General features: G+C 43.4%; 1 protein-coding gene across 1 annotated transcript in view; it reads right to left on the bottom strand.

The window, feature by feature from the left end:
* Positions 1–329: 329 nt before the first annotated feature.
* Positions 330–22,628, bottom strand: part of LOC308173709 (eukaryotic translation initiation factor 4 gamma 3-like) — a gene marked incomplete at both ends in the record, with an annotated part of 32,462 nt that continues 10,163 nt past the window's right edge. Inside the window, 4 exons of the mRNA XM_080550787.1 lie at positions 330–400; positions 19,151–19,298; positions 19,542–19,646; positions 22,335–22,571. Of these exons, the coding sequence (XP_080406913.1) occupies positions 330–400; positions 19,151–19,298; positions 19,542–19,646; positions 22,335–22,571 (561 nt within the window). The remainder of the gene's footprint in view (positions 401–19,150; positions 19,299–19,541; positions 19,647–22,334; positions 22,572–22,628) is intronic.

Here is a 22,628-nt window from a genome sequence, read left to right as displayed (position 1 = left end):
GTAGTAGTAGTAGTAGTAGTAGTAGTAGTAGTAGTAGTAGTAGTAGTAGTAGTAGTAGTAGTAGTAGTAGTAGTGGTAGTAGTAGTAGTAGTAGTAGTAGTAGTAGTAGTAGTAGTAGTAGTAGTAGTAGTAGTAGTAGTAGTAGTAGTATAAAATGTTTCTGATCATCAAGTTACTGTAATTCCATTTCTGCATCATTGTCTGCCTTTCACACTGCAAGTGCAATTGTCGTACTTCCTTAGCAACAGTAGGCTGTATATGGAGACAGTGGGCTGTATATGGAGATGTCATGTGAGTTATTCTGAGGATGTGTACAGAAACAGCAGTTTCTAGGTGGCTGACAGATTGTGACTTCCTGTGTTCACTTCCTCCTCTCTGGAGAACCACGATGACAGCCACACTGACAGACAGACACTCAGTAGAGATGTAGAGGGTTGTTAAAGTAGCCACACCAGTATCCATACATGAGTTTTCTCATCACCCCTGGTTAAGTTGACTCACATAAAACAAAGACTGAAGATGTTAGAGTTGTTAAAGTAGCCACCGTGCACCCACCACTATACATATTGTACATGCAGTACACAGAAAGTGTTTTCACATCATCCGTGGTTAAATTGGCTCACGTACAGTAAAATGTGGATGTATAGACCGCTAAACATACAGACACTCAGTAGAGATGTAGAGTTGCTTTTAAAGTACTCTAGACACACTCAGTAGGGATACAGAGTTATTAAAGTAGCCACTGCATACAATATCAATACACACAGAGAGAGTTTGAATACATTATTGTCACTCCTAGGTGATATTGTCACATATAAACATAAACACTGACTGATGTATCACCAACCTACAATGTAGACAACAGTGTAGCGTGAGGACATTAGTCCTGTAGACACTTCATATCATTCTATAACTATACAATTCTGTAATATCTGTATTATTATGAGAATGACACCAGCTTAAGGGTCCACAGAGGACGCCATCGCAACGACGATAATATTAATGATTAATTAATTAATTCTTATTATCCTAATAAAGAATTTTAAATAAAACAAACAAACGGTGTTGAGGTTTAAACTGCAATGAAAACGATCCTTTTTTGTTGTTGTTGCTGTTCTGTGACTGCTGTAGATATGAGAGGGATGGTTGCTTCCAGTGCTGCTGACGCCCCCTGCTGGAGAGAAAGTGAATTTCAGTCACTGTTGTGCGAAAAATACTAACGCGTACTCAATGAAATCAACGTGTGTACCTGTACTGTTGCAACACGGCACTAATAGAGAGACAGGGAGATCCATCAGCTACACTCACTAATAGAGAGACAGGGAGATCCATCAGCTACACTCACTAATAGAGAGACAGGGAGATCCATCAGCTACACTCACTAATAGAGAGACAGGGAGATCCATCAGCTACACTCACTAATAGAGAGACAGGGAGATCCATCAGCTACACTTACTAATAGAGAGACAGGGAGATCCATCAGCTACACTCACTAATAGAGAGACAGGGAGATCCATCAGCTACACTCACTAATAGAGAGATAAGGAGATCCATCAGCTACATTGTAACGGTCCAGAGATTTGACCTTTTCTTGCTGTACCTTCAGTTGGGTTTGGGTTTGACTCCTACCCCAGGACACCACTCTCAGATATGTTCTTAAGATATAGATCCTATCACTTCTCAATTTTCTATTAGAACAGCTTATTTTCTGGACATACGCCTGGACGTACTCCAACACTGTTCCTCCCCCACATTTGTTAGATTGGCCTCTAGCCTGCGTGTACAGATTGTTTAATGATGTGTTTTTTTAAATGTGATTTTCTTATTTTTGATGTTATGAAAGTTTAAAGGTTGAAGAGCCTCAATGTAACAAACAATAGTTTTAACATAACTTACTTTTACTCATAGTTTGTAGTCTCAGTGTTATGTTTGTATTTCTGTTCAGTTCAGCTGTGTACGTGTTTTTGTAGTCCACTAAACTAGACTACAATTCCCCAAATATCTAGCCATTAGGTGACATATTTGACACGTGTGTTGTGTGGTAATAAAGTGATGTTGTTTGAACCTTTTATACTCCTGCATTCACTTGTCACTGCTTTATGTCAATAAGATAAGAGCAACCACAAACAAAATCATATCCATGGAGCAAAACGGTGGGATGGCAGAAAAAAACTGAAAAAATACACAGATACATAGCTTAGAGACAGAAATGTTTTGATATGTTTATTGTATTTGGGACAAATACAAATCAAATCAAATCCCAAATGTCCAGAAATGCTAACCTGTTGTCTTCCTTGTTGTGTTATTAGTACCAGATGCTGTCTGCTGGGGAAGTGACCCCTCAGCCCCCCTCAGAACTGAGCCAGAGCTTTGCTTTGGGTCTCGCTTCTCTTGCTCCTCTACCAGCTTCTAGAACAGCCGTGCCTTTTTACCTCCTAAATGACCCCCTCTTTACAATGCTAACCTGCTACTTTCACACAACCACCACTACTTGGCCGCTTGTAAACTAGCCTGCCTCCTACACAGAAAAACTGCAAAATAGCTTTATACTAGCTTATCCTGATGTGATTTTGAAAATGTAAGGATACTGGGTGGTAGAACGCACATATCTCGGACAAGTCATGAAAGGAGGGTCCTGAAATGTGATCAAAGTGCAAAGATATCACATTTTTCTTTCCTCACAGGGGGGTCATGACCCCTCATGGCTGTTCTAGTGTTAATAACCTGAGGAGACTTAGTTTCATCACATTGTGTGTCCTTAGGGGTCAATTCTTGTGAGCCTAGCAACTCACATGTGTCTTTATTAGTGGTTAATTAGTAGAATTGACATGACAAGACACAGCTGTGTGTCACCCCTCATGGCTGAAACTCACTTGATCCATATTCTACAAGTGTTGCTGAGTACAGTGTTAGGGATCATGTTTATAGCCTTGGAAATATGTTGGTGTACAGTCCATTATGGGTTCCCTATGCAATCTAGAGGTGGCACTTTTAACTGTTGGGACGCAGGAAAGGACCAAGAATACTTTGTATCACACCCCTCAAGGTTGAAACTCACTTGATTCATGTCCACTTGATTCATATCCACTTGATTCATATTGACTTGATTCATATCCACTTGATTCATATTCAATTGATTCATATCCACTTGATTCATATCCACTTGATTCATATTGACTTGATTCATATCTACTTGATTCATATCCACTTGATTCATATCCACTTGATTCATATCCACTTGATTCATATCCACTTGATTCATATTGACTTGATTCATATCCACTTGATTCATATTGACTTGATTCATGTCTACTTGATTCATATTGACTTGATTCATATGCACTTGATTCATATCCACTTGATTCATATCCACTTGATTCATATTGACTTGATTCATATCCACTTGATTCATATCGACTTGATTCATATTGACTTGATTCATATCCACTTGATTCATATCCACTTGATTCATAAACACTTGATTCATATTGACTTGATTCATATCCACTTGATTCATATCCACTTGATTCATATTGACTTGATTCATATTGACTTGATTCATATCCACTTGATTTATATCCACTTGATTAATATTGACTTGATTCATATCCACTTGATTCATATCCACTTGATTCATATCCACTTGATTCATAAACACTCGATTCATGTCTACTTGATTCATATTGACTTGATTCATATGCACTTGATTCATATCCACTTGATTCATATTGACTTTATTCATATCCACTTGATTCATATTGACTTGATTCATATTGACTTGACTCATAAACACTTGATTCATATTGACTTGATTCATATCCACTTGATTCATAAACACTTGATTCATATTACTCAGTACTCAGAAACACTTCTAGAATATGAGTCAAGTGATTTTCAAACTTGAGGGGTGTCATATGAAGTATTCTAACACATATTCTAACATGATTACTACAACCATGTTTAGCCTTGGAAGATTATAGGTTTACAATTAGGGATGCACCGAAATGAAAATTCTTGGCCGAGGCCGAAGCCGAATTTAAGGAAACACTTGGCCGAATACCGAATACCGAATACCGAATGTGTATCGGCAGTTTTTAATTTTATCATTGCATAAACTAAATACATTTTGCTTTTTATTCATGCTTCTCAAAGAAAGAAATTGAGATTGAAAAAAAGAACTTTTATATATAACTTATTATAACTAATTATCGTGGGATTTAATCTCTACTGCTTTCCAGCGTTCAAGTTAATGATATTCATGATTTGTCTCTACATAGGCTTCAGAAAGTATTTAGACCCCTTCACTTTTTTCACGCTTTGAATAGATTTGCCATCAATCCACACACAGTACCCCATAATCTAAGTAAAAACGTTTTTTAATGTTTGCAAATGTATTAAAATGTAAATACAGAAATACCTCATGTACATAAGTATTCAGACCCTTTGTCACTCTTAAAATTAGGTCAAATGCTAAATGTCTTCAACAAGTCATTCAACAAGTTGAATTGAGTCCACCTGAGTGTAAGGATAATAGTTCATGTTATTTCAGAATGAATATCTTTTGTTTTTATAGTCTCTGGTTTGCATAGAAACCACCGCATGATACAGCTGCATGTCATAAACTCGTGTAGAACAGCTGGGGAGTCTGAATGTTTTCAACAAGGCAACAACTCTGCTTCTTCCGCTACGACTGCTAAGCTAACTAGCTAGATGAGTGTAAGGTTGCGTTCGTAAAGTCGCTCTGAGAGCGCTGGAGCGCACACTGGGCCCGACGTCATAGAGAAACCGAGTCATTTGATTGGACGAGAGGCATTCCACGAGTGCTGATCGGATTTCCTGAGTGAATTTACGAACGCAGCCAGTTTTGAAAGCGCGTCGCCTCGCGCCGCGCGCCTGTTGAGAGTTATATTTAATTGTATTGCGTCATCAAAACACGGCCACTATTCGGTGGTGAACATTCGGTGTTTTCACACATCGAATACCGAATGTGCTTTATTTTGCGATATTCGGCCGAATACATTCGGTGGCCGAATGTTCGGTGCATCCCTATTTACAATCCATGATATGTCCCCTATGCAGTGCAGCAGTCTTTCATCATGGTCATTAGGATACGAGAATAATTATAAACCCTTCAAAGCACAAATAATAGAGTCATAGAGTAGGATTACATCTTTATTGACATGTTTATTTCCAGATGTAGTAGCATATAATTTGGGTGACTTCATCCATATGTACCCATATGTATCCATATGTAGTATTATTTCTAAATGCTTAAACAAGTTTAACGTGGGCGCTTTTAAGTGGGCGGAGTTCCAGAACACAGCTCCGGAAGGACCCGGTGATGACGTCATCAAAAGACGACACCGTGTTGATAACAACTTTCATTCTAGTCCGTCGAGGCAGCTCGCTTGTAGGAATGAGATGTGATTTCTGGATGATAAGACGTCCGACAGGGCCGTTTGGAGCAGCGCCGGTATCTCCACATTGGTGAAAACGCAGAAATGTAAGTAACACGTGTTCGTAGCCAAGTCTTGCATTGCATTGTTTCTAGTGATGGCGAGATGAAGCTTCATGAACTGTTGAAGCTTTCCATCCAATTTAGGTGGTGGGCCGAATGCGTTTATCACGAAGTTTATCTTTTTCCATCTACAGAGTAAACGATCTCTTACATACGATACTAAGTAATTCTCTTAAGTCTATAACAATTTTGTTTGCAGCTGTATTATGCCGGAGATTTTCACAAACTTATTTTTTAATAGTCTGTCTGCTCAGGCACATCGCTGGTCGCTCTAGTTGATAAACCAATCAGAATTCGAGTACGGCTTCTTTAGGACCCCGAAATGTAAACAATGGCTGTTAACCCTAGCAACTGGCTGGATGTTAACCCTAGCAACCGCGGGGAAATAACGAGATGTGATGAATTATCATAATTATTATGGAGTGTTGTATGCATTTAACAAACCGAACGGACAATATTATAGCATTTTCAGATGCAAGTTGGACCAAATTTGTACATTGTTCTCTACAGTGGGTGAATCTTCACACTGCAGAAAGCCAAATTGCAGAAAGGGCTGTAAAAAAAATAATATAACTATAGGTATTATATATATTTGGGAGGGGGGGCTCCCCTGGTGCTAGGAAAAAAAATACTAAAAACAAGAAGGGAAAAGAGCTGGTTTACATAAATAAAGGCTATATACACTATCCACTATACTATACTATACAAATAAAACACTGTGCTGTACTCTATGCTATGCTATACATATCCTAACATTTCCTATCTCTGAACCTTATGTACCCGAGGGTTGTCATATTGCACATAGTATTATTGCACATTCATTTAAAGTGTCGCAGTTTGCAGGTTTGAAATGTTCACAGTTGTGTTTCAGTATTGCACTTGATTACAATCTAGTAGCTGCCATCAAATTGTCTAGATTGTCCAGGGCCTAGAACCTAGGTATTTGCTGTGTTCAGGGTAGAAGCTGAGCTTCAGTCTATTTGTCCTTGCGGACATGGTCCTGAACCGCCTGCCCGAGGGCAGCCGAACAAAGTGTTCGTTCCCAGGGTGGGATGGGTCTCTGGAGATCTTGGAGGCCTTCCTGAGGCAGCGTGTGTTGTACAGCTCTTCCAGAGAGGGGAGGGGGGCGCCGATGATCTTCTGGGCCGATCTCACGACTCTCTGTGGCTTTGCAGCTGGAGAACCACTATAACCACAATATTGGCTACCATAGACAATGCTATATGCAGTATGCCAACATATGAAACATTGAAAGAGCCCGCAAGAGAAGGGAAAAATCAGTACAGGAGGCTGCAGGTGTGTTTTATAGCAATATAAGTTATTTATAAGAACAATATGATATAAACAAGCTAAGATTAATATGACATGATATGACATGAACATTATTAACAATGTGATATAAACAAGCTAAGATATGACATGAACAAGATATGAACAAGGCATCAATGGGTCAGGGTCAGCCCTGTCAGGTCAGGTCCAGAAGATGTGCAGTGCAGTCCAGGGCTGAGCATCTGGGGTTACCTGGGGAAACAGATTAGGAGAGTTGTAAATAAACTAGGCTATAACTTTGGAAGCATTACTATTACAATGCATAGAGTATCATATGTCTCTCTCTCTCTCTCCCCCCCCCCCCCCCCCTCCCTTACAATGTAGTAGAAGCAGAAGGTCAAACTGAAAATGATACACCACCAAAGCCTAGACTTCTCCGCTCAAAGACTACCACTACGTTCAGCCTAAATAAAAAACCACATCTTCTTCCCGCCCAGTGCATACTATGCAGACGGGACAAATATTTCAGTTTTAGAGCTTGTATACTGCTCCTGCAAAAAAACAAAATGTGTGAAAGGGAGATGCACATGCAAATCTAACAACCTACCATGTACAGACATGTGTCTGTTTTTGCACTGCGAAAACACACTAGTGTTATAAATGTTCTCTAAACACTTGAATCTTTGTCTAGTCTCGTCAATTATAGGCAAGGCAAGTGAAGATACATTTAGTCTTGGGTTTTGTCTTACCAGCTCACCTCGTAAAAGTGAGACGATTGACAATATCAAAAACATGCTTGCACACACATATACTGTAACATACTCACACACAAGTTAATGTTACTGGTCCCAATTTGGCACAATTATTACTGAAATGATTGAGAATAGACATAGTTGACATTGTTAACTTAGCTATTGTACCCTTTAAAGTTAGATAGCTTGTTAATTCATTAGCTTCACAATCGCGGGTGACGTTTGGTTGGATTTTTCACTAAAATAGCATATTAGAACATGTTTGTATTCACACAACATGACATGGACTTGTTCATTAATATGTGATATGAATTAGTATGACGTGCAAATCTTACCTGAAACATTACTTGACAGTAAAGTTATCCGAAACAACTCAGTCTTCTCGTCTTTCCAGATAATACGTTGTTTACTTCCTAGTTCCGTATTTTGAAGGAATATCATTGGCAGACGTCAAGTCAGGTGACGCTTTAACGGGTTTTGATTGGTTAGCGGCATAGTAGCCCCAATCATTCTCCTTATTAACTTATGGATCGTAAGTTTACTTTTCATAAAACGTTGATCGACCAACGTCTACCAACTGACGGAAACATGTTCCAAAAAAAAACTATTTAGCTTATATGAAAAAATCAACTAGTCTGTAGTTGTAGATCGATCATTTCACAAACGAAAGCAGATAGACAGCTTCGGCCCACCGCCTAATTGCGTCACACATGGGCCGAAGCTTCGTGTTGCTTCATTTGCTCCACTGCGCCATCAATTGGACAATAAATGTCTAGCAGGCAGAGTGATAATGACACCGTGGCGTTGGTGTGTGAAGCTTTGAATAGGCTAGGTGCACGATCTCCACTACTTCCTGAAAGGCACCTTGCATGAACATATCCTGTCTCACTCTATTGGTTTAATTGATTAATCAGCTGTGCGGTAAACTGTTGGAACACACAGTGCACAGCTGATTAATCAATTAAACCAATAGAGTGGCCCTATCTGAATAGGTATGTGCACGATGGAAAACGCTCTATTTTATTATTTGTTCTTCAGCTTCTTGATTAGTGTAAATGGGCACAAATATATAAATATATATGTTTGTTAGTTTTACTGTATATAGGTATAATGTATATCTATATATTTGTATCTACATTGGTGAAATTACTGAACAAAATGTGAAATGTATCTGTGACTGGTTGTGCTTCATTTGTTTTCTCTACACAGCTCCACCTCACAGCTACTGTTTCTGAACCCAAGTCCACAGAGTTCCTGCTGTGGTTCTTCAGTCCAGAAAAGCACAACGTGGGGTCCAAAGATGGTGGCCGTGAAGCTGGAATACTGCAGTCAAACACTGGAAGTCAACGTGGTCGTGAAAGAGGAGGAAGGAGGGGAGGGAGTGGAGGAGAAAGAAGTGATGGTGAAAGAAGAAGTAGAGGAAGAAGGAGGAGAGGATGAAGAGATGGTAGATGTGATGGTGAAAGAGGAGGAGGAGGTTAGAGGAGAGGAGGAAGAAAAGAAAGATGTGATGGTGAAAGAAGAAGTAGAGGAGGAAGAGATTAAAGATGTGATGGTGAAAGAAGAGGGAAGAGAATATGAAGTTGTGAAAGGAGAGGAAGGAGGAGAAGAAGAGGAAGTGGAGGATGAAGATGTCATGATGAAAGAAGAGCAAGGAGAAGATGGATTGGTGGACACAGATGGTGAGGATGGTGAGTTCATGTTCTGTATTTGGTAGGGATGTCCCGATCCGATACTGATATCGGATATCGCCGCGATATTGGTCCTGAATGCTGGATCGCGGATCGCACCAGAAAAAAAAGGCTCCGATCCGCGTGCCCGATCTGGTGTGTCACTCACGTGCATGACCAGGGCGACTGTTTTGGTCGCATTTGCGAGTGAATATATTTCTGTGCGACTTGGAAATACATTCAATCGCACCAGTGCGACTACTGCTGAACTACTGTCATGCGCAGTCAAACTTATGTGTATAAGCGATGAGGGAATGAAAACAGTGAACAGAAACGCGTGTCGCAGAAATGCTTCACGCGAGTCCTATATGCGCTTAAAATGCGCATAATGGTTACAGCTCCGGTTTCATTACAAAGAGGTTAACTCTATATGTGCCTGACGTCTAACAACATTCAAATGACTCTAACTTCATATTTTTTCGGATTTCAATGTATGACACATCATTTGAAAGCTTATGATCCGTAGTTCCAATCCACAACACGTCGCATTTGTTGCTTTAATAAAGGCTGGCAGTCTTTAATTTAACTGTTGTTGGTGTGGACTATATACTGGGGAGGTATTTGTTATTATTCAGGGGTAAAAAAATATATACAAATATTGGATCGGTATCGGTATCGCAGATACCCGAAGCCCAGGTATCGGTATCGGTATCGGTAGTGAAAAAGTGGGATCGGGACATCCCTAGTATTTGGTGAAAGCCAGACCAGATTAATGAATAGTTCAAAGGGCGCTGGCAGATATTTAGCGGTGTATGCAATCAGACATTTATTTTCATTTTTATTTTCCCCACGATTTCCTCCATAGCAGTTGTTGATTCATTCAAACTAAAGTTGTTACAATTTCTCTAACTTCTATGACTGATCATGGAATTACAACTGTTGAGCAAGACAGTGAGTGACAGTTAAACTAGGTACAACGTGAATACTCTTAAACTGAAACGTTAAACTTGGATTCTGTCTCCGTTTGAGAGAATATGCTTTAAATCAATTGTTAATGATAAAACATTGATACGGTATCCATTTGTTGTAATATCTCTGTAACTCTCTGAACACTTCATGTTCCCACAGCGTGTGCAGACTCCAGAGATGTGGTGTTACTTCTGGCACTGCTGAGTCTATGGAAGCAGCACTTGTTCTCATGTTGTTTCTAATCCTGTATATGTTCTAGTGCTGTCCCAAACGACTATTTTTCTAACGATTAATCTAGCGATTATTTTATCGATTATTCGATTAGTCTAACGACTAATTTATCGATAAGTCTAACGATAATTTTTGTACTGTAAAAAACAAAACAAAACAAAAACGTATTTGTCTCCACCTCACTGCTATGTTTAGCCAACTTGAATGCCAACATGGCCATTTAGAAGTCTATCCATCACCACAACACATAGCTAGCTAACGTTACTCTCGCTGCTATGTTATGATTAGCTAAATTGATGCTAACGTAGCATGCGAGCTACGAGCTAGATAACGTACAGTAGGTGCTCGCACCACAATGACAATAGGCTACCGTAGCTAGCCAGCTACATAGCTAACGTTACTAACACCAGAAGACAAGACATACGAACTGTGGTGAGCTACATTGCTTGTGTAACATTAGCTAGTAGCTATCCATTTTCCACTCATACACTTAATTGTCTCGCCTGGTAAAATAAAGGTTTAAAAAAAAAAAAAAAACGCCATTTTGTTTATTTACGACTAACCGACGCATATTACGCTAACCGACGTATTGACGTAGTCGACGACGTCGAATAATCGTAACAGCCCTAATATGTTCCTATTCTTACAGGAGAGAGCTCCAACCCAGACTCAGACATGGAGCCCAGCTCCTCCGCATCAGGAAGCCATAAACAACACAGACGGAGGAGGAGGAGGAGCTCAAGACAGAAGAATCACCACTGTTTAGATTGCAGTGAGAGTTTCATTTGTCCAACTCACCTTAAATCACAACCACAGACTCAAGGAGGACAGAAGACTCACTCTTGTCTTCAGTATGGAAAGAGATTTGGTCATATGAGTGATCTAAAGAGACACCAGAGAATACACACAGGAGAGAAGCCATTCTGCTGCTCCCAGTGTGGGAAGAGTTTCAGTCAGGCAGGTGACCTAAAGAGACACCAGAGAATACACACAGGAGAGAAGCCATTCTGCTGCTCCCAGTGTGGGAAGAGTTTCAGTCGGGCAGATGACCTAAAGAGACACCAGAGAATACACACAGGAGAGATGCCATTCTGCTGCTCCCAGTGTGGGAAGAGTTTCAGTCGGGCAGATGAACTAAAGAGCCATCAGAGAATACACACAGGAGAGAAGCCGTTCTACTGCTCCCAGTGTGGGCAGAGTTTCAGTGTGGCAAAAAACCTAAAGACACACCAAAGAATACACACAGGAGAGAAGCCATTCTGCTGCTCCCAGTGTGGGAAGAGTTTCAGTCAGGCAGGAAACCTAAAGATACACCAGAGAATACACACAGGAGAGATGCCATTCTGCTGCTCCCAGTGTGGGAAGAGTTTCAGTGTGGCAGGACACCTAAAGAGACACCAGAGAATACACACAGGAGAGATGCCATTCTGCTGCTCCCAGTGTGGGAAGAGTTTCAGTCGGGCAGATGACCTAAAGAGCCATCAGAGAATACACACAGGAGAGAAGCCGTTCTGCTGCTCCCAGTGTGGGAAGAGTTTCAGTCTGGCAGGAAACCTAAAGACACACCAGAGAATACACACAGGAGAGAAGCCATTCTGCTGCTCCCAGTGTGGGAAGAGTTTCAGTCAGGCAGGATGCCTAAAGAAACACCAGAGAACACACACACTAGTTAACACGACTGCTCCCAGTGTGGGAGGTGTTTAAAGGAGACAGGAGCCCTAAAGAAGAAGGGGGGGTCTGCTGGCTGCACCATCATCTACTGTATGTTCATGTGCTTGTTGATCGGATCAGGGAGAAGGTTGTGTCATGACATGAGCCTTTTCTAGATCATCTTCTCTCAAATCCTCCTGTCCTCTTCTCATACCCTCCTCTCCTCCCTCATCTCTTCCTCCTGTCTCCTCCTTTCCTCTCCTCCCCTCCTCTCCTCCCATCCTCTCCCTCCTGGAGAGTGAAGGAGGAATCGAGGTCGTAGGAGTTGAGATGTCCTTGTCCCCTCCTGCATCATGTCACCGCCCCTTCCACCCAAATGTGGCCTTGGTGTTTAGAAGCCGAGTGTGACTGAATACTGGTATGTTGTTATGTTTGCAATAAATCCTCCTAACGTTTCAGCTGGAAGACTGAGATGTTGTACATCACATTATATTAACCAACTACGTGTTTCATGTAACACAATATGCTGACGTGTAATTCATTTAATTAAAGAAAACACTACAGTTAATCTCACTACTGGTTTTATGTCACAATGTAGCAGACGCCTTATTCCAAAGCGACTTGCAATCGATACATTCGACTAACCACTCAGTATAACCCACACAGAATAACCTCCTAATTGTTTCGTACTTCCTCTCTCATCTATTCATCCGCTCTTTCATTTAGATTAGATTAGATTAGATTAGATTGAACTTTATTGACAGAGTTACAATTGGTTGGGTTTGTTTTGGACAAATCATGCTCAAGATACCTGTCACATGTCTTTGTGATGTCATAATGTATTATTATATTATTTTTTAAATTATCTTTATTACATTCTATTAATGTTTTATTCATATTTTATCAGTTCTCTTTTACCCTTCTAATTCCTACTTAGTTCCATAACTGCTTATGTTACCAGTGAAGACAAGAGCAGGTGATCTCCAATTGATAGCGGGTTTTATTGTGTGGCTCTGTGCGTACAGACAGACACGCAAAATGAGAGAAAATCATTCCCCTTATGGAGGGGAGAGTGGACGGTGGGGGTAAGGCCAGGGTGCTTTTCCCGTGACGTCACGCTCATCACTGTGACGCAATCGGCCCTTTTTTTCAAATCAAAACCACTTTAGCCCAATGCACACAGCGTGCGATTTCTGTTGCACGACAACTTCCATTGTTGTCATGAATGGAATCAAATTTTCGCCGTGCGATTAAAATCGGGGCCGTGTGCATTGGGATGCGATTTTCTCATAGACTTCCATTCAAACTTCAAAATGGAATGTTGACGTGCAACAGAAATCGCACGCTGTGTGCATTGGGCTTTTGATGTCTGTCTGTCACAACAGAGATGACTTCACACCAGAGTTGACGGGTTGTTGCTGGGATTTCACATTTGGGTATTTTCTCCCGACAAATATAGAAAAATAAATATATATTTTAGTTGAAATAGGGTGATATTCTGGGCCAGATACTAACTAGTTGTGATATTACGTGGTCTGGCCGTTATCGGGCTGGTCCGAATTCGTCCAGGTCCGTCGGTGCTTGCTGGGTAGGCTACTGTACTTTAAGTGTCTATTTTACCTTGGGAAGACTGCAGTGGCGTCTCTCACAACCAGGTCCGGCTCTAGGTGAGAGTATGATTTGATGCCCCCCCCCCCGGCAACATTTTACCAGCCGGGAGACTTAACACACTGACCCACCGTGCCAGTCATGAAAGGTCATTGTCAGATACAGACCATAATGATATTCTTCAATTCCTCTGTGCAGGTTGAATGAGCTGTCTGTGTGTGTGTGTGTGTGTGTGTGTGTGTCTGTCTGTGTGTCCGTGTGACTCTGTCTGCCTGTGTGTGACAGGCATGAGTAGTCACATACTTGGAACAAATCAAGAGATACTAAAACACTGGACAGGGGATTTGAACCCCAGCCTATCAGTCTAATAGACAGGAGACTTAACACACTGAGCCACTGTGACAGAGCTGGGAGAAGAAAAAAAAAATCACCTACTTGAAGAAATTCAGTCCCACATCTGTTCACAAGGCTCTGATCAGTGTAGAATCTCTGTCCTCTGTCTCTGTCTATCTATCTGATCATGTGTATCATCATGTAGTCATGTAGTCATGTAATCATATCTGATGGAATCAATCACACTGTCATACAGGCAGCAGCAGCAGCAGACACAGTCTAGAAAAAGTCAATAGGTCATTGGATTTGAACCCTGGCCTTCAGCGTTAAAAAGACAGACTGAGACTTAACACACTGAGCTACTCGGGCAGTCCTGAGAAAAAAAAGACTCATCTACTTCAAGACATTTCACATGATCTCATTTCACATCTCACCATCATAGTGAAGTGTCAATAATAAGAGTTGTGTTGAGCTGCAGTACAGTTTTCTGTCCACTAGATGTCACCCTCCACCTGCCTGAGGCTGGGCTCATAGGAGTTCTGTTCCATTCTGGTTCAGTGGCAGACAGACACTGGCAGACGTCCACACCAGGTTGCTTGCATTTACTACTGTAAATCTCACAAAATGGCCCCCACCTTCCCATACTGGTGATGAGGCTGGGAATGAGATATTTTGACTTATTTAATATATTCATTTCTTTGTTTTGCCCATCTAACTATTATTTAAGCTTAATGGTTTGTCATGTTGTCAAGAGTTAATGAGTTGATGAATGTGTCATGTACATGTTGACATTATAGCTCATCCAACAATAGACAATGTGTTTCCTATTTTCCTTATCTTGATTGGACACAGATGTGCTTCTTAGAGAGTGTGTTTGTGTGTGTGTGTGTGTGTGTGTGTGTGTGAGTGTGTGCATGAGTGAGTGCGTGCGTACGCGTGTGCGTGCGTGCGTGTGTGTGTGAGTGCGTGCGTGTGTGTGTGTGTGTGTGTTGTGGTATTCAACACTTAGGAGATAAGATACATAATTAAAAATGCAGACCAATTTACACATTATACATAATTACCCACTAGCCCACAGTCTTTGCCGTGCAAACGAGAAAAACCTTCAGCAATTCTACAGCCATGTGTCGTTTCCTGCTTCTGCGGTGAGACCCTCTACCCTCTCTCCCCTCTGGGAAGCACCAAGTATCACATCGTAGGGAGCTGGTTTCAATGAGAGCCAATGAACTCTGTTGATTGACGGTTGGAGAGCTGTAGACATGCTAACAAGCCTGTCTGGAGGAGGACACAGGGGGGGTGGGGGGGGGGGCACTTGGGCTGCGGGTGGGATTAGAGCTAGGACTGAGGTGTAGGTGGGACTAGGAGTAGGATTTGGACTAGGACTGGGACTGGGACTGTAGGTGGAGCTGAGGTGGAAGTGGTGTGTGTGTGTGTGTGTGTGTGTGTGTATCTTTGTGTGTGAGTGATACTGGCAGCATCTGTACTAACCCTACACCCTCTACAGAGGGTTTGGATTTCCTGTCTGTTACTAACCCAGACCCTCCCCCTCTCCCCTCTGAACTGTCTCACTGGTAGTGTGTGATACACAAGCGTTTGTTCTTATATTACGTTATCAGTTTCTAACATCAACTTTGTTTGTTTTGTCTCTTGTATTTTGTCATTATCACATTCATGTCAGCTAGTATCGATCATGGCCCAATGACTTGTTAGTCTTCCCAAACATGCATTACAGCACGCTTACCAGCATCAGTTATGAGCAACAAGTAGCTACATCAGGTGCATCACCGTTACGCTCTCCCTGAGATGATGTTGGCCACTAGGGGGAGTGCTCTCCCTGAGATGATGTTGGCCACTAGGGGGAGTGCTCTCCCTGAGATGATGTTGGCCACTAGGGGGAGTGCTCTCCCTGAGATGATGTTGGCCACTAGGGGGTGTGCTCTCCCTGAGATGATGTTGGCCACTAGGGGGAGTGCTCTCCCTGAGATGATGTTACAGGCCACTAGGGAGAGTGCAACCTGCTGCTGCTGCTGCAGCCTATGATCAGTCCACTCTGCTAGTAGGTGTGTCAAACAACATTAACCATGGGTTAACCAGGTTCCATTACTGACAGCCCACCCAGCCAATGCCTAAAGCAACATTTAATTTAAATCTCTTGAAGTAGAAGTGGAATTCCATCAGTAAATTCCTCCGCTCTTGTCGTTCTAGAACTCTGACGGCTGCTACTCTGGCCTGGGCAGCGTTCTAGAACTCTGGCCTGGGCAGCGGTGTCAGTAGCAGGCTGTGGACCTGGGGAGATTCTTCATCAGGGAGTTCTACACCGTCTTTGACAGACAGAACAACATGGTGGGTCTGGCCCAGGCAGTGTAAGCAGAACCAGACACACCTCCACAGAGCTCAAATATCCCCTAACAATAAGTCCTCTAATAGAGAGTAGTATGTTTGATTTGATGCTAGAAATTATGGAGAAGATCAAAGATGGAAAGATGTGCATAATTGCCTATGAATTAAATATATTTGAACATTGCAAAAACATTGTCTGTGTAATTGATTTTTTGGGGTGTATGGGTGATCTATGTATCTGAGAGCTCATGTAGTGGGGTCACAGTACAGTCAAGCGACCATCTTTGCTTGCTGCCGTTAAAGGCCAGAGGTAATAGAAATCACTTGTAGTCTTTTCTAACAGACCAGTTCTTTTGTATCTGAATAGGCACCAACATTAGGCTGTATCTTTTGACTTTTCAAGCTCTTTCGTTGACTTAGAACCGTCCTCTTAGAGGTGGAACCTTTCTGTAATCTAAGAAAAAGCTGGGAAAAGCAGGGAAGTTGGACGGATGCTGGTGGTATTCCGCGCTGCAGCTGTGCTGCAACTGCTTACAGTTATTGCTGTAGAACTTGTTACCTTTCAGAAGGACGCAACAAGGTGACCTCACTGACAACTTACTGTAAATTGAGTACGCCTACAGGTGAATGATTGTAGATAATCATGATGAGACTCGCCATGCCGAGGGCTCTTGTGTGCAGCGCTGGTTCAGCCCGTGGATCAGTATAAGGTGTTTATCAGAACTTGCGTGTCATCCTTGTGGGGGATACCTAGTGTTCTAATGGTCTTATCTGTCTTAATTTGCATGTCCCTCCCTAGCCAGAAACTCGCAATGTTTCATTGGCCTGTTCTTCATAATCCAAGGTCCATGATTGGCTGTATTAGCTGCCTTTCCAGCCGCCTTTCTCATCGGGGAGTTTGATATAACTTGATATAACCCTCAAACGGGCCTCAGCGGGACCGCCCGGTCACCTCAGACAGAGAAGATCAGCAAAAGACACACAGATAGTGTCAGATAATACCATATGGACATATGATGAGATGTTAGAGTATAATGTTGTTATTGTGCATTGAATAAGAGCATTGAGCATTGACTGAACAGAGCCAGAGTACAGCATGGCCTCTCCCCCCCCATGTGAAATCTGATCCTTTTATTGGCGTTAACCAATCACCGCGAGGCTCTCTGCATATCTCCCATGCTGCACTGCGGCTCCGTTTGAGGCAGAGACTCAATAAGAACATTATACTTTCCAAAATAATAATATGTCCATACGGTGACTATCTGTGTATATTTTACTGATCTTCTCTGACTGACGTGATTGCGGGGTCCAGCTGAGGCACGTTTGAGGGATATAATACTAAGTACAAGTCTGTTTTATCCGAACCATGACTGAAAATGTCCACCAGGACGCCCCCTTCAAATCGATTTTCTTACGGTAGTAATTTTGTGTTCGCTTCGGCGGCACATATACTAAAATTGGAATGATACAGAGAAGATTAGCATGGCCCCGGCGCACAATCGTGAAGCGTTCCTAATTTTCCTAATTGCTAATGTGTTTTAAATAATCTTTTAACATTTTAGGGTTGGCAGTTATACATGCATACAGCTCTGGAAAAAAGGACACCACTGCATCCGATATCAGTTTCTCTGTTTTTTACTATTTATAGGTAGGCTATGTGTTTGAGTGAAATAAACAGTTTGCGAAGCAATTCCAGCAGGTGGGGGTGCAGCCCAACGAGGGGCCGCGGGGAGAAGAACGGGGAGTGACATGGAACACATAGAACAGGTAAAACACAATAATTTGCCAATGATTTGCCAGGGCAAATGTGTAACTGTGTTATGTAATATAATGTTTCATAGGATAGAAGGCATACTGTATCTTGCAATCCTTTATAACCATGAGCCTGAATACCACATCAATGAGCACATTATGCAGAAAACAAGCACCAGACGATGGCATTAGTTTGGGGGGTGGGGGGTGGCAGACACAAACAATGGATGCAGGTTATTCAGAGGATTTGTGTTTAATCAAAAAGATTATAAAATGCTTCCCTCTCCGTTCTCCTCCACCGGTGACATCACTGTGGTTTGGACTTCACAGCTGCTCGGAGTTTAATGTACATTATTTTGTTCAAAATTCTGAAAGGAAATTGAGGACAAGGTTAGTGTTTCCACCTGATACTCATAATGGCATCTAGGGCGGGGTGGTAGAGAGAGATGTAGGGCTGGGGGGTAGAGAGAGATGTAGGGCTGGGGGATAGAGAGAGATGTAGGGCTGGAGGATAGAGAGAGATGTAGGGCTGGGGGGTAGAGAGGGATGTAGGGCTGGGGGGTAGAGAGGGATGTAGGGCTGGGGGGTAGAGAGAGATGTTGGGCTGGGGGGTAGAGAGGGATGTAGGGCTGGGTGGTACAGAGGGATGTAGGGCTGGGGGGTAGAGAGAGATGTAGGGCTGGGGGGTAGAGAGAGATGTAGGGCTGGGGGGTAGAGAGAGATGTAGGGCTGGGGGGTAGAGAGAGATGTAGGGCTGGTGTTGTGAGTTCGACTGTAGATTTGGTGGTTGTGAGTTCGACTGTATGTCTCTCTGTCTGTCTGTCTGTCTGTCTGTCTGTCTGTCTGCCTGCCTGCCCCTGCCTGCCTGCCTGTCTGTCTGTCTGTCTGGCTGGCTGGCTGTCTGTCTGTCTGGCTGTCTGTCTCCCTGCCTGTCTCCCTGCCTGCCTTTCTGCCTGCCTGTCTCCCTGCCTGGCTGTCTCCCTGCCTGCCTGTCTCCCTGCCTGGCTGTGCTCTAAGCCTTAAAGAGGATTTCTCTGTGGGTCCTGAGCCTGACTGACCTGGCCTCCTCCCCTTGCTGCCGGAGTCCTTGTTGAGTATCTGCTGGTGGACCTTCCTCTGCTCCTCCTGCTCCTCTATCTTGGCCTCCTTGTGGATCTGCTCGATGGTCTTGGGGCCCTGGTCCACCCGCCTCGACACCCAGTTGTGCTGCACCGCGGACCAGAGACCAGAAAACCACCACCGTTAGAAGACGCGCACGCATACACATGCACACACACATACACATGCACACATACACGCACACACACATACACGCACACACATACATACATACACGCATATGCACACACACATACACATACACATGCACACACACACACACACACACACACACACGCACCTGTACACTCACACACACACACACACACACACACACACACACACACTCACCAATCGCAGGTCGATTATGTCCTGCAGCATAAACCGTATCCGTGACGATGTCTTGCGCTCCTTGATGATTTTCTCCATGTAATTGAAGTAAAGGTCCATGCGTGGCTAGGGTGAGAGAGAGAGAGAGAGAGAGAGAGAGAGAGAGAGAGAGAGAGAGAGAGAGAGAGAGAGAGAGAGAGAGAGAGAGAGAGAGAGAGAGAGAGAGAGAGAGAGACAGCGAGGGGTCAAGGGTCATTTCCCAAACCATCAACACAACACCGTCATCTTCCCACCAGCTCCTCCAGCAGGACAGCAGGACAGCAGCCACAGCCATTTCCTCTCATTACACCCCAAAAAAGTTGCAACTGTGCAACTTTTACGACTTGGAAGAGAGAGAGAGAGAGAGAGAGAGTGGTTCTGTTGCTCTACTGCCCCCCCCCCCCGAGACCCAACAGAGCCTTTTAGGGGGGGCACGATGGAACAAAAGACAGAGCGGTGTTCGAGTGCGTTTCCTTAGGTTAGAGGTATTATAACTCAATTTATAATATATATATTATAGTATATATATATTATAGTCAGGGGTGCACATAACTGGTGCGCCAGTGCGCATGCGTCACCAAAATGCATGCTGCGCGGCAGATCAGCCGCATGAACGCGCTCTTGCGCACCAACAGCTGGAACCGCTGGTAGAGGAATTTACTTCCTCAAAATCCAACTGCTGACTGCTGACTGCTGCATCACTGCAAGCCCCACAAAGTAACTATTTGCCGTCCCCTCAGCCGAAGGCCCGACGAGTAATCCATCACAACAGTCGACCGACGACGACCACGGCGACTCCCCTCACGAAAACATTCGGAAAGTATCGTAACTCGTACTTTCATTCCGCGTATCGCGTATCGCACGGTTATCTCGCCGCCACGTGAAAATTCAGTCCCGAACGACTCGTGGCTAAAAGGAAAAACAACACCAAGGGACACGTTTCTTTTCTCTGAAGCTTTCAAACGTTCAGACGTTTGTTTTACAGCTTCATTATCGCACCTCGACCCCTGACCCAGGGAATATGGTTGGGAATTCTATTAGAAGAAAAAAAAAAGACTTTGTTGCACAATCAAAATAATGAGCTATTTAAAGTGATAGCCTACAACATCCTCTACCATGGTTGAAATTGAGGACAGTGATAACAGCAGTCAAGAGAGCAGTGATGATGATGATTAAGCTTGTAGCATAAATAAATGCTTAGGCTGTAACTTTTTGTTGAAAAGTTGATTTCAGTGTTTACAGAACAGAGCAGTGCTTAAAGAGATGTCAGTTGATTTCATTGTGTTTAAAGAACAGACATTCAGTTAGTGTTTAAAGAGATGTCAGTTGATTTCATTGTGTTTAAAGGAGTCTGACAGACTTTCATGCTTAAAGAGCAGTCATTTGATTTTGCATTTGTTTCTTTTGTTTTGCACACAATAATTTGTTCGTTCATCTTTATTTATGAATAAATAATTGCTAATATAAGTTATCCATGTATCCCTTTTTTATCCATCCTGTGGGACGGGTCGTGACTCGCGAGCTCGGGGAGCACCAAGCAGCATCCCTAGGTGCTCCTCTGAGCACTGGCCCCAAAAAGTTATGTGCACCCCTGATTATAGTGTATATATATATATAAAAAAAATAATATTTAAAGCCTGATCTTATGACGGCCAAAAGCAAGCAAAAAGGGGGTCAGCGATGTTGTGAAAACACAGTAGTGTGAGCAGATCAATAGATGTATTTACTCTATCGACCGACATAAAAAAAAAAAAGGAAATTTGAAATCTATTTTTAAACAATAATAACAGTGAGCTATAATGTCTGGTTCCTTTAGGGAAATCAAAATCCCAACTCAGTCAGGAAGTCCAGAACAGAGGGAGAATCAACACCGGCGGAAATGAAGGAAAAAGGGATGATGTTACCAGTTCTCAGTTAAGTCTGTGTGAAAGTGAATCCCATGAAAAGGGACAAACAGTTGCAACAACTTTAAACTGTAACACAATGGGCCCGGTGTCCCAGACAAGACGTAAGCCTAATCCTAGACTAAAAAAGCATCTTCAATGGAGGTTTTACATTGAAAGTGTGATCTAGTCGAGGACTAGGCTTAAGCCTTTAGTCGGTGAAACCAAAGTGTCCTAGCACCAAACAGACGTTTTCCGGCCAGCACGTCTTCAGTCCATCTCTTCTATGCCCCCCCCCCTCTCCACACTGCCACAAAATCCACCAAACCAGGAAGCACCCTAACTGGGGGAGGGGGCTGGATGGATGGTTGGTTCCTCATCCACCATAGCTGTTGAAACAGCTACAACTGAAAGCAGCTATGTGAAGGGAAACCATCTATCCGAGCCAGCATAGTGCGGTTGCGGAAAAAAGTTTGTGCGGTTTGCCTAACCATAAACACTGCGTAAAAACCCTCTCCATGACATGACTCCCTATATCAAACGAAGAGAACCATATTTTCATTCCATGTCTCACCACCACCACCACCACCACCCTCCTCCTCCCCCCCTCCCCAACGCCTCACAACTGTGTCCCCCCACCCTGTCCAACTCACCCCTGCCGCCCCCTCCCCCCCATGCCTCACACCCCCTATCTAACTCCCCCCCATGCCTCACCCCTGCCCCCCCCCCCCCCCCCATGTCTCACCACCACCACCACCACCCTCCTCCCCCCCCTCCCCAACGCCTCACAACTGTGTCTCCCCACCCTGTCCAACTCCCCCCATGCGTCACCCCTGCCTCCCCCTCCCCCCCATGCCTCACACCCCCTATCTAACACCCTCCCACGCCTCACCTTGGTCTTCTCAAAGTCCAGGTCCTTGCCGATGGTGGAGAACAGCCTGCAGAGACACTCCAGGGACTCCTGGTCGTGGTTCTTCAGCAGCTTCACCACGCAGTCAAGCATGATGGCCTCCGTCAGCATCTTCAGCTTGAACAGCTCGCCGATGAACTTGATGTTGCCGATGGACCGCCGCCGGGCCTTGTCCTTGGCCTCCACCAGCTCCGCCTGGAGACGCTCGCGCTCCCCAGACTGGACCGCAGAGAGAGAGAGAGAGAGAGAGAGAGAGAGAGAGAGGGAGGGAAGGAG

This window comes from Nansenia antarctica (assembly GCF_963989245.1).
Source record: "Nansenia antarctica genome assembly, contig: SUPER_18_unloc_1, whole genome shotgun sequence".
NCBI lineage: Eukaryota > Metazoa > Chordata > Actinopteri > Argentiniformes > Microstomatidae > Nansenia > Nansenia antarctica.
The sequence above is the reverse complement of the archived record's forward strand: the minus strand, read 5'-3'. Positions and strand labels throughout refer to the sequence as shown.